The sequence below is a fragment of the Myotis daubentonii genome, chromosome 3 (genome assembly GCF_963259705.1).
Source record: "Myotis daubentonii chromosome 3, mMyoDau2.1, whole genome shotgun sequence".
NCBI lineage: Eukaryota > Metazoa > Chordata > Mammalia > Chiroptera > Vespertilionidae > Myotis > Myotis daubentonii.
In genome coordinates, this window is record NC_081842.1 from 187802597 (window position 1) to 187814858 (window position 12262).

Sequence of the window (12262 nt, forward strand, 5' to 3'; positions counted from 1 at the left end):
CCCTTACAGTCCCCTTGGAAAGCTGCATCTGGGAAAGCGGAGAGAGGCCCCTTCAAGAGTCTAAGAGAAGTGGTTGGCATTTGCTGTTCCTGCCTCCGTCCTTCCCATTCACTCCTCCATGTCTTTCACGCCCAACACTCTGCAGAGACTGCTCTCACCTCGGGCACTACTGGTATAGTCCCGTCTTCTTGTTACAAGATACAATGTCTTATTTGCTCCCCTGCTCTCAGCATAATAGGCTAGGAGCCATTTTTCCTGAGGAGCTGCTCCTGGCCACCTGCCCTCAGCCCCCCAGGCTCCCACGTTGGTCATGGCGCTGCTCTCTGGACAACACTGTGAACTCCGGATTCGGTGAGACACAGACCTCATCTGCCCTGTGTGTCCAGCACAAGCTGAAAAAACAGGAGGTCCCCAGTCAATGCTTGTTCAAAGAATGACCTGGGGACCTGACCCACTCCATTATTACAGTACTTCCTTTGAAGTATCAACTTCCAAATTCGCGCCTTCAGCCCCATCCCCTCCAGGACACTGTTGCCTTGTTCTCAACTCCTCAAGCACCTCAGGTCCAAAATAGAATTCCTGGTCTTTCACCAACCTAAGCCCTTGTTCCTGTTGGTGGCATCTGCATCCATCCACCCAGGCCAGGGATGGATTCACACTGAGTGCCCCTCCCTTACCCCTACCACCAGCTCCCCTGCTTCCGGTCTCCATCTTGCTGGGGTTATTTGGTTTTCACTGGTGTTGAACACTCACACCACCCCCCATCCTGCCACTAGAGAGACCTTTCCCAAACACAGCCAACCAGGATCAGCCCTGCACACCTCCAGGCCAGTGCAGCTTAGTGGCTGTGGACATGGGCCTGAAACCAGACTGCCCTGGGCAAATCGCACCCTGCTAATTTTTCAGTGCCTGAATATGAAAACAAAGGGTGAAATTATGGCTACCGTATAGGTTTGTGGTGACGAGTAAATGAGTTAAATACGTATAGAAAGCATTTAGTAAATGTTCAGTGAGGGTTAAAACAGCCATCATTATCTTCCTTTCAGCTTTGCTTGCACTATCTAGAGTTGCCACTAGATGGCCACACTGGAGGCTTTCTGCGACTCCGCATACTCTCCCACCCTTCCTCCCCTCCCAGGCTGTTTCACATCTCAGGGTTCATGTTCAGGACTCATGCTTTTTCATTCTGCGTCCTCACCTCCTTCAGGATGATTCTCTGACACCTCTTTCCCTACCACACTCACAGGGTGGACTCCGTCTGTGAGCTCCTGGAGGGCGGGGCATCCCCAGGCATCTGGCGTAGTCCCAGCATAGACCAAGTGCTTGGTGTTTTTGAATGAATTAATACGCATCAACCAGTTAACCTCTCTGGGTCTCAGTTTTCTTTTCCTTAAATGAACATTTAATAGAGAATCTAATTCATATTTTTGGTGAGATTCCAATGTAAAGACCTGGCATCCTGCAGCTCCAGGGCCACCATGCACAGCCACCTGTCTGCCAACCACAGCCCATTACCATTGCCCACCAGCTATTGCCTACCCTAGGCTCACTCCTATCACCTGGCCCAGCTGAGAATATTAAAAATGTTTACTTCTTCCCAAAGGTCCTTCTTTACCAAGTAAGGCCTGGAATTAGTCTGCAAGTCGGCCAGCTGCGCTGGGTGGTTGACAGATCAGCTGAGCCCACTGGGCTCCCATTTACCTGGAAAGCACAACCGCAGTCTCTTGGCCTGAGGCCCCACCATCTCCTGAATGACTGTTCCTTTTCCCCATCCACTTCAGTGCCTGTCTGGGGTCGGGTTGAAGGGCTGATTCCTGGCCACTCCCCATGGTTCTCTGTATTCTGACACTGCCTCTATCTGAATGGCCCTAGTTCCTGACCCTTTCTATTAAATCTCTCAAATAATGACTCTTTATTTTTTATTTTTAAAATATATTTTATTGCTTTTTTACAGAGAGGAAGGGAGAGAGATAGAGAGTTAGAAACATCGCTGGGAGAGAAACATCGATCAGCCGCCTCCTGCACATCTCCCACTGGGGATGTGCCCGCAACCCAGGTACATGCCCTTGACCGGAATCGAACCCGGGACCTTTCAGTCCGCAGGCCGATGCTCTAAATGCTGAGCCAAACCGGTTTCGGCAAGTAATGACTCTTCATTAGGACAGACTCCCAGGAGTGTAATGTCTCCATCAAAGAAGATAAGCCTTTCTGAGGGTCTTGTAATGTACATGCTCACTATTGGTTTCCTAAGGGTTGAATACTTTTACATTTACTCCGTTACACCACAGCGAAAGTAGCGAGGGGCGCAGTGGATTCCAGTTTGCTTTGAGGCCAAACACTTTCTAAAAGTTTGCTTACAAAATGTATGGTTCTGCCGAAACCGGTTTGGCTCAGTGGATAGAGCGTCGGCCTGCGGAATGAAAGGTCCCAGGTTCGATTCCGGTCAAGGGCATGTACCTGGGTTGCGGGCACATCCCCGGTGGGAGATGTGCAGGAGGCAGCTGATCGATGTTTCTCGCTCATCGATGTTTCTAACTCTCTATCTCTCTCCCTTCCTCTCTGTAAAAAAATCAATAAAATATTAAAAAAAAATGTATGGCTCTATTTTTTTTGCCAAAAGTTTGTCACCATTCTTTATCTCCGCCCCCGGCCCCCCCTCCCCTCCCTATTGCTTGCAATATCTTGAATAGCAACCAGGTGGCAGAGTTTACACAGTTCCTGGGAAGATGGATGCTGGTCTGGCAACCTGCCTTTTCCTGTGCAGAGTGGGGATTCTGTCCAGGTTGGGGGTCTGAGTGGAGTGGCTATTGATGAGATCCCTGGGGAGGTGTGGGGGTGACCTTAGTAGAGAGAGCCCTGGCTGGAAGTCAGTTTTTTTGGGATTCTAGAACTGGCCCTGCCCTGCATCACCTTTAGCTTCCATTTACTTCTTGAGGACTTCCTGTATGCTACATATTACCCAACCACAACAGAGGAAGCCTCCATCACCAGGGTTTGTGTCTTAGGCAACCGGTCGGTGTATGGAGGTCTCAGGCAACGCAAAGCCCAAGAAAAAGCTGTGTGCTCATGGGCCACCGGACAATAGTTATTAAAATGGAAGTTCGGATGGCTGATTTGTAAACCAGGTCATTGTGATGCAGGAAAGTGTGTTGACCAAGGTGGATGAGTTTAGTCTTGTTAAATTTTGCCTCCAGGAGGGATCTGGAGATGTTGGAAGAGAAGAGGTGGAACAGCATGCTCATGGATGAAATAGCTCCTGGTGAATGAGTTTACTTTTTGTCTTTTAGTAACTGAACTGTCCAACTGGGCACTGCCCTGGTGACTGAAGACACACTTCATAATGGTGTCCAGAGTCATTAGGAAAGGTGTTTGAAGAATTTCAGTTGTACCATGAGTGGAAAAAATATTTGGGGGCATTTGATTGAATGACAACATAAACATAAAATGGCTGGACTCTTAATTTTCCCCAAGGTAACTAATTATTTGATGAACATATTTTTAGTGTCCTGAGGAGGAGGGTAAGTTTGACCTGTCTTGGTTGCTCAGAGAAGTCTAACCTGTATTTTCACATTCTTGTACTGAAGATTCAATGGGGGGGGGGCCCTCATAAACTCGAATCCAGAAATTCTACTTCTAAGATTTATCTAACAAAACATTAAACAAGTTTACAAAGATATTTGTTAAAAATATTCATAGCAGCATTGAGTGTGGCATTATAACGTGGCTTGGTAATAGCTTCCCCAGCTCAGGTCTTTCTCATGGGTTTTCATTGTCTCCTGGGCATCTGTTCTGTTGGGCCCTCCAGGACCTCCCATTCAATGTGCGCAAAACAGAACTCACCATTAACCTCCCGCTTCCCAGTCCATTTCTCCCTCTCAGACATGTGGCAGGGACACATGGCCTCATCCATGCTCTTTCAAAGTGCCATCATTTTGCTGCTAGGAGGCCCATGAGAAAAAGTAGGGGTAGCTTCCATGATCGTCTTTCAGGTTTCAACTTATATGTCACCTTCTTAAAGAGAATTTTCTAGATAAACCAATTCAAAGTAAGTTCCCCTTGATTACGGTGTAGCTCAGCCCACTCATTTCCTCAGGGCACTTAATATAATTTGTAACGATCTGTCATTCATCTTCCATTTCGGAATACCAGCTCCATGAGGGCAGGGACCGTGTCTATTAACCCACTGAATCGCTAATGCTTATCAAAAGATTTGATATGTAGGAAGCACTTAAACATCAAATGAGTGATGAATCTGAAAATCATTACGAAATTGCTGCCGGCTGTGGTGGCTCAGTGGTTGAGCATAGACCTATGAACCAGGAGGTCATGGTTCGATTCCCAGGCAGGGTACATGCTGGTTGCAGGCTAAATCCCCAGTAAGGGCATGTAGGAAGCAGCCAATCAATGAGTCTCTCTCATCATTGATGTTTCTACCTCTCTCTCCTTCTCCCTTCCTCTCTGAAATCATACAAATATATTTAAAAAAGAAATTCATGTTCAGGCTTCACAAGAGTTGTTAGCACCAGGAAAATATGTAAGGTTATCGTGACAACATTCCAAATGAAGGCTTTGTTAGCTAATACTCAAAGTCCAGAAGCCATGCAGAAAAGTTTATGTTACTTCATGAAAATGTAGAAGTTCTATATGGTAACTGACAACATAAGTATTGTTTAAAAAGGAAAATGAGAAAAATTACAAAAAAACAGTTACAATCAAGGATTATTTTCCATAACATATGAAGAACTGATACGAATCAATAAGAAAAAGACAACTTCATAGAAAAAGAAACATAGAAGGTGCACAAATCATAGAGAACAAAACAAAAATAAACACAAATGGCCAATAAGCATGTTTTTAAAACTACAAATAAGTTAAATATCTATTAATAGGAAAATAGTTAAATAAATAATAGTACATCATGAGCCAGGATTGCGAATGAGATGTATTTTTATTAAGTGATAAAAAGCAAGAACAATATGGATATGATCCCATCTATAAGAATACGTACATACAAATGTACATATGAAATGTATAGGAAAATGTTTGAAAGAATGCATACCAAACGATTCTGTTTTTAGAAAAAGCAGCAGGATTTGCCAGGGCAGGGAGGGATGTGCTATGTGAAATGGATTTTTAGTTTTTATTCTACATGCTTTTTCTAGTGTTGGAAATCTCTTATAGTGAGAATACATTCACGTGTTACTATGTCATTCTGAAAGCTATTTTAAAAAACAACAGAACATGTATGGAAGTCTCTTATCAAACTTCTTGGTATATAGCATTAATAGTAGCCAAAATCAAACAGAAAAGATGGGAAAATCTCTCAAAATCATATAGAAACAGATCTAGGTGACACCCTATGTCACCTAGGAATGTTTTTGGATAATATGCAGCTCCACAGAGACCTCTATCACATCTATCCATGACCTTCCCACCATACTTTGATTCCTTTCCATGTAGTAGCAATTTACTACATTAAGCAATTTGAACCATTAGTAGCAATTTAATTTTAAGTAAAATTTTATAATCATTCTAGACTGGGCTCTAACATTAGGAAATTTTTTTCAAGGACAAGTAGACCCCATTCTTGGGTTTGAGGAGAACCTTGGGTACAACGATAAGTGGCCTGGTGGGGTCGGACGTAATCTTGAAGCGGAGCAGAGTCATGGCAATGGCCACCTTTAACTCAGTCATGGCGAAGTGCTGCCCGATGCAGTTCCTGCAGACACCGAGAGAAAAGCAGAGATACCCGAACAAACGTGTTTCTCCTGACTCTGCAATACAATGCTGAATAGCAAGTCTGATGCTCCCAGTAAAGCAACATGTTCATTCTAAATGCCATACAAACTTTTGTACTCTGGGTTTACATGGTCTCCTGCGAGAATGTGAGCCAGGAGGCCCCAATGCAAGGGCCTCCCTAACCAAGGTGGCACTTGGCATTGCTCAGAGCTGTTTCTGCTGTGAGGATCTGATGGAAAACATGGTGACTGTCATTCGTATCACTGTATTTTATAATTGTGATGTGCTAAGACAGTAAGTTACAATTACACAGTGGTGCGTATTTCACACACACAGAAATAAATACACGAGGTGAAGGATGGGGAGGAATCTTTTCACAATGAAGATGTATATGAAGCCAAAACTGGTTTGGCTCAGTGGATAGAGTGTCGGCCTGCGGACTGGAGGGTCCCAGGTTCGATTCCGGTCGGGGGCATGTATCTGGGTTGCGGGCACATCCCATGTAGGAGATGTGCAGGAGGCAGCTAGTCGATGTTTCTCTCTCATCGATGTTTCTAACTTTCTGTCTCTCTCCCTTCCTCTCTGTGGAAAATCAATAAAATATATTAAAAAAAAGATGTATATGAAATCATCATGATGTCCACTTTAAAGATCTTAGAATTTTATATGTCAGGCATTCATCAATAAGGCTAAATAAAAAAAACACCTTTTTCTATTATTACAAAAAAATAAATGCAGTCATTTGCATGGGGGGTGGACTACATTGAGCCTCTGAGCAACTGCTTGCCTCATGGGATAGCTTTCTGAGGCGTGACTACCTAGGATGTGATAGAGAGGGCGCTGTCCTTTGTGAAACTAACTGGCCCTCTCAGGGGTTCAACTAGGCACCAAGATCTCCTCATGATCAAGTGAGAAGATAGGGCTCCATGGAAGAATTTACAGAGCTGAGGGACTAAAGGAAAAATGCTGTCTCCAAGTAAACATTTTTGTATATTTTCAACAGCTTCAACTTGTCTTTACCTTGGTCCAGCTGAGAATGGTAGGAAGGAGTAGCTGTGTCTCTTATCAAAATTATCCGGAGAGAACCTCAAGGGGTCAAAGATCTGAAATGAGAGGTCACCCCCAACACTATTAACACATTCTTAAGCTACTACTTAGTACTGGTCAACCAAAATATACTGTGAACCACATATATAATTTCAAATGTTCTAGTAGTCACATTTTTAAGGGATTTAATGAATTTTAATCATGGAATTTATTTAACAGAAAATATCATTCCAACATCTACCCAATACACATAGTTATTAAGGAAATAGCTCACATTTTGGGGTACATGTTCAAAATCCAGTGTGAATTTTTTCCAGCACATCAGTTTTGACCAACCACATTTCAAGTGCTCAATAGCCTCATGTGCTAATAGCTACCAGGCTGGACAGTGCAACTCTAGACCTCTGACCATGTCTGACTTCCCAACTGACTAATCTGCTACCCAGACTAAGTAAGGGGAAAGCAGAAATGCTATGGCCAGAGGTATGGTTTTCACTTTGGAGGTAAGAGAGCACCTCCTTAGAAGTCAAGTCAAAATGATTGTGTGATCATTGTTACTGGGATATGCAGTCCAACTTCCCATTACATGTAACTGATCTTTAACCCTAGCAGCTTTTGTAAAAGGAAGCATCAGACATGTGTTTAAAGTTTTCAGAACATGGGATGAAGGAACTCAGGTATGCTACACCTCTTCTTTTTGCCTCTCTATACCCTTTCTCCTCCCTGCTCTGGGCTCTAAGAAGCTGACCCACATGTTGTTCTGTTGGGTTTGGCCAAGAAAATATATTGATAGGAGGCCTGAGGTGTGGGAGGAGAAAGCATTCAGGTTATTTACTTCCTGGGCCCCTACCTGCCAGGTTGTCTAAGGTGGGCTGCATGCTTGACTGACAGCCGCAGCTCCTGTCTGATGGCCTTTTCCAGAAGCTCTCTCTCTCCAGGTTCATCACCCTCTCTCCCGTGTCTCACCAGGCCAAGAAGTGGTAAGCCCTTTGGCAGTTATTTGCTCCATTTTGCTTTTCTTAAACCCTAACCCACACCTTTATCAAAAGTTCCTTCATAAAACTCTTCTCAAATTGCCCAACTTGAGGGGATACTTGATTTCCTTCCAGAACCCTGATTGTGAATCCAGGAAAAGGGGGCTTTAGTGACCTGTATTACTACTGACCATCGGCACTTGTGCAGATATCTAGGTAAGTGCGTGGCAGAGCCTGCTGAGTAAATGGCCGCAGCAATTAGAGCAGCCCGTGTGACGTTAGGCCAATTTGTTCATTCAAAGCAAAGATAAGGTAGGAATAGAGGGAAAGGACTGTTTTCCTTTAGTGGGAAAGTTTTACATATTTGGTTTTATGTTTATTTTTGTTTGCTGTATCGCTTTCCACTTCCATGCAGAGCTAACAGAAAGTGAATTGCATGGCATTGGCTCTTTGACGTATTTATGTGGAAGACAGTCATACCTGGGGGTTTTCCCAGACGGCAGGGTTGTGGTGAAGAGCCCAAATATTGAGACTCACGGTCATTCCTGAGAAAGGGAAGAGATAACAGAGATTGTAGGAGAAAGAGTAAGCAGTGGGCTACTGCTCTACCAATCTTCAGTAAGACTTTTCTTCTACAAGGACAAGAGATAGCTCCTGGCAATGCTCTGGGCACTGTAGCTGATGCCAGGAGTGAAGGTCCTGTGGGAAGACGACGCTTGGTGGCACCTGAGTCTTCAACGCAATGATCTACTTAACACATGACTCTATCTTAAAGAGCAATTGGTATCACATCAAAACATGCTTATGCTTTCTGCTGCCTCTGGAAATCACTTATGCAGTGATCCTTCCTTATTCAGGGGACATGTTCTAAGAACCCAAGTGAAACCCTGAAACTGGAGATGGTACAAAACCCTATGATGACGTTTAATTTATAAATTAGGCACAGTAAGATATTAACAATCTACACTAATGAAAGCCAAACATGCAAATTGACCATACCTTTGCTATGCCTTAAGCCATGCCCATCAGCCAATCAGAGCGACTATATGCAAATTAACCCAACCAAGATGGTGGCTGGCAGCCACGGAGCTAGAGCAAGCAGGAGGCTTGGTTGCCCCAGAGATGGAGGAAGCCAAGCTTCCCATCTCCCGCGGCGGGCTCTGAGCTCCACTCAAGGCAACAAAATTTAAATTTTAGAATATAAATAAACCCCAGATACCTGCTTTTAGCCAGCCGTGGCCACAGAGCTGGAGCGAGCAGGAGGCTTGGGTTGCCCTTGGCGATGGAGGAAGCCAAGCTTCCCGCCTGCCCACCCTGGCTGGCTCTGAGCTCCACTCAAAGCTACAAAGTTTCAATTATAGAAGGTAAATAAATCCCAGAATTAAAAAGAAAAAAAGGAGAGGCTGGGAGCTTCTGTCGCTGGGGGGATTGGACAGCCTGAAAACGGCCCTCAACCACTCACCCGGACTGGCCAGGCACCCCAGTGGGAACCCCCCACCCTAAAGGGGTGTGGCCAGCCTGAAAACAGCCCTCAGTCCCTCACCCAGGCTGGCCAAACCTCCATGGGGTGAGGGTCCCCACTGGGGGGGCTTGACCAGCCTGAAAACAGCCATAAGCCCCTCACCTAGGTTGTCCAGGCACCCCAGTGGGGACCCCCACCCTGGAGGGGGTGTGACCAGCTGCAAACAGCCATCAGCCCCTCACCCAGGCTGGCCAGGCACCCCAGCAGGATCCCCACCCTGAGCTGGGACACCCTTCAGGGCAAATCAGCCGGCCCCACCCATGTACCAGGCCTCTATCCTATATAATAAAAGGATAATATGCATATTGACCCTAACAGCAGAACGACTGGGAATTACAGGTCACTATGACACACACTGACCACCAGGGGGCAGATGCTCAAAGCAGGAGCTGTCCCCTGGTGGTCAGTGCACTCCCACAGGGGGAGCTCTGCTCAGCCACAAGCTAGGCTGATGGCTGCCAGCACAGCAGTGGTGGCAGGAGCTTCTCCTGCATCCTCAGCAGCACTAAGGACGTCTGACTGCAGTTTAGGTCTGCTCCCTGCTGGTAAGTGGACATACCCCGAGGCCTGCCAGGCTGCCAGAGGGATGTCTGAGTGCCAGCTTGGGCCCAATCCCCCAGGGAGCGGGCCTAAGCCAGCAGGTGGACATCCTCCAAGGGGTCCCAGACTGAAAGAGGGCATAGGCCGGGCTGAGGACTGCCCCCCCACCCCCCTCGAGTGCACAAATTTTTGTGCACCGGGCCTCTAGTAACTAATAATAAAATAGGACATTTATAATAATATACTGCGATAAAAGTTATGTGAATGCCATCTCTCTTTCAAAAATCTTATTGTACTGCACTCACACTTCTTGTGATGATGTGAGATGACAAAATGCTAAACCTATTCCTGAATCTGTATAAACATCCCTTAGTGGCAGTAAATGGCTGGGTGTCACTCATTTTAGTGGACCCTTTGCTGAAGTCTTTGTAAAGCTCAATGCTCTGGCGCAACACATTGCCATCAAGCAGAACATGATTTCTGTTCATGTCTTCCACCCACAAGTTTAATGCCTTTTCTATCTTAACTAAGTACTTATCACACACTGTGGACATAAGTTTTGCAGTTTGAGGTGTGACAACAAAACTAGCACAAATTTCTTTTTCCTTCTTCACAATTTCACAAATAGAAAATTCATTTTTATAGAAGGATCATAGCAAACTCAGCTTACAAGAACTTTCACCTTTTCTCCTTAAAAAAGCACTAATAGCTGCTCCTTGGAATATGTGAATTGCTGGCATCACTGCTCTTGTGCTTTGGGGCCATTATTAAGCAAAATAAGGGTTTCAGACCCCAGGTGACTGCGGGTACCTGAACCAGGGGAAATGAAAGCATGGATAAGCAGGGACTACTGTATATCTATTATGGACTATAAAGCACCAATTGGGGACAGTTTGAGGACATAAGAACAGAGCTGTAATTCCATCATGCAAATCCAATGTGAAGTTTCTGTTGGTGCTGTTCCAATATGGAGGATGGAGAATTTTGACAAATACCCATGTAGTTTGGGAATTCTAAAAAAAGCCACACAGGAGAGAAAATTTAGGACTATTTGGTTACCAGAATTGATTCTTAATCTGTCAACAATGTCACAATAACTGATAGGTTGTTGGCTTATTTCCAAGGGCAAGAATAAATAGAACAATGAAGCAGATACTTGAAGGATGTCTCATGTGAGCTCTCTGCTGCTGGGGTCCAGCCCCAGTGGGTCCAGGGGTCCCCAAAGGTGTGGACGGAGTCGGCGAAGAAGGAATGGCACGGGAACAGTGTTCAGTTGATCAGCAGCCTAGCCAGGATCTCTAGCCCGGATCTCCAGGGAGGTTCTGCTTCAGATTTCCAGCGAGGTTCTGTAGCCATGTTCCCTCGCTAGGTTCTCCAGCCAGGTTCTGTCCAGGCTCTCCAGTCAGGTTCAGTGTCCAGGTTCCAGTCAGGTTCTCCTGCCAATCTCTGTAGTCAGGTTCAGTCCAGGATCCCTTGCCATGTTCTCCCGCTAGGCTCTGTCTCTAGGCTCCGAGGCCAGTCCCTCTCCAGGATCCTCCGGCATGCTCTCTCCAGCGAAGTTCTTCTGTCTCTAGGCTCCGTGTAGGCTCTGTCTTCTTGATTCTGTTCTAAGTTCTGTGTTCTGAGTTCTGAGTGTTTCTGTCTTGTTACAACTGTATTTATACCAGTTGATTCAATCCTATCAATCTCTATTACAAAGGTTAGGGCGTTTCTTATCTCCATTCCAGGGAGAAAAGATTATGTAGTTTAAGCATGATTGTTCGTAGTTAAAGGGATTAATTACCCGCCTGGCACTTAGTTGAGGGGTTTTATTCCCTCCCTAACTTCAGGGGAAAATCCCTACCTGGGGAAAACAACCTTTCTCAGAGACCTTGGTTAAAACACATAGTGCCAAGAAGGTGAGCAAACATATTAAGAACAGTATGCCATATATACCAGGTCCCTTGAAACAGCAAGCATGGACCGGCTCCCGGCAAATTCCCCCTTTTTTATTTTTTAAAAGCAGGCATTAAAAAGAAAAACCTCAAACGCTCTCTTGTATCCATTTTAAGAGTAGGATTGGCGCTTTCTGCTATTACCTGAGTCCTGATCTATCACCCCAGGGAGAGCTTGCCAATCCTGCACTTTCCCGGGGTGGAAAGGCTGCAGTGGGGTTAAGGATAAGGCTCCTTGGGCCTACCTTCTCCCATGCCTCTACATTTACCTTTCCGGCACCTTTCCTTCCTCAGAAAAGCATGGATGTATTTCTTGTATAAAATGTTCTGTCTGACTGGGAGTAACCTTAATTCCTCTGCTAACAAGCATATATGTTAAAAGATCAATACGGAGTCTTTTTTCTTTAGACTCAGTATGGCACATCTTCTTTAAGAATCAATACAGAGTCTTCTTTCTTTGGACTCAGTATGGCACATCTTCTCAATCTAAGTTCTGTACTATCCAC

General features: G+C 45.2%; 1 protein-coding gene across 1 annotated transcript in view; it reads right to left on the minus strand.

The window, feature by feature from the left end:
• Window positions 1–4929: 4929 nt before the first annotated feature.
• Window positions 4930–12262, minus strand: part of LOC132231119 (cytochrome P450 4X1) — a 45667-nt gene continuing 38334 nt past the window's right edge. Inside the window, exons 10-12 of the mRNA XM_059689678.1 lie at window positions 8241–8305; window positions 6760–6842; window positions 4930–5719 (exon numbers count right to left, since the gene is read on the minus strand). Of these exons, the coding sequence (XP_059545661.1) occupies window positions 5551–5719; window positions 6760–6842; window positions 8241–8305 (317 nt within the window). The 3' untranslated portion in view covers window positions 4930–5550. The remainder of the gene's footprint in view (window positions 5720–6759; window positions 6843–8240; window positions 8306–12262) is intronic.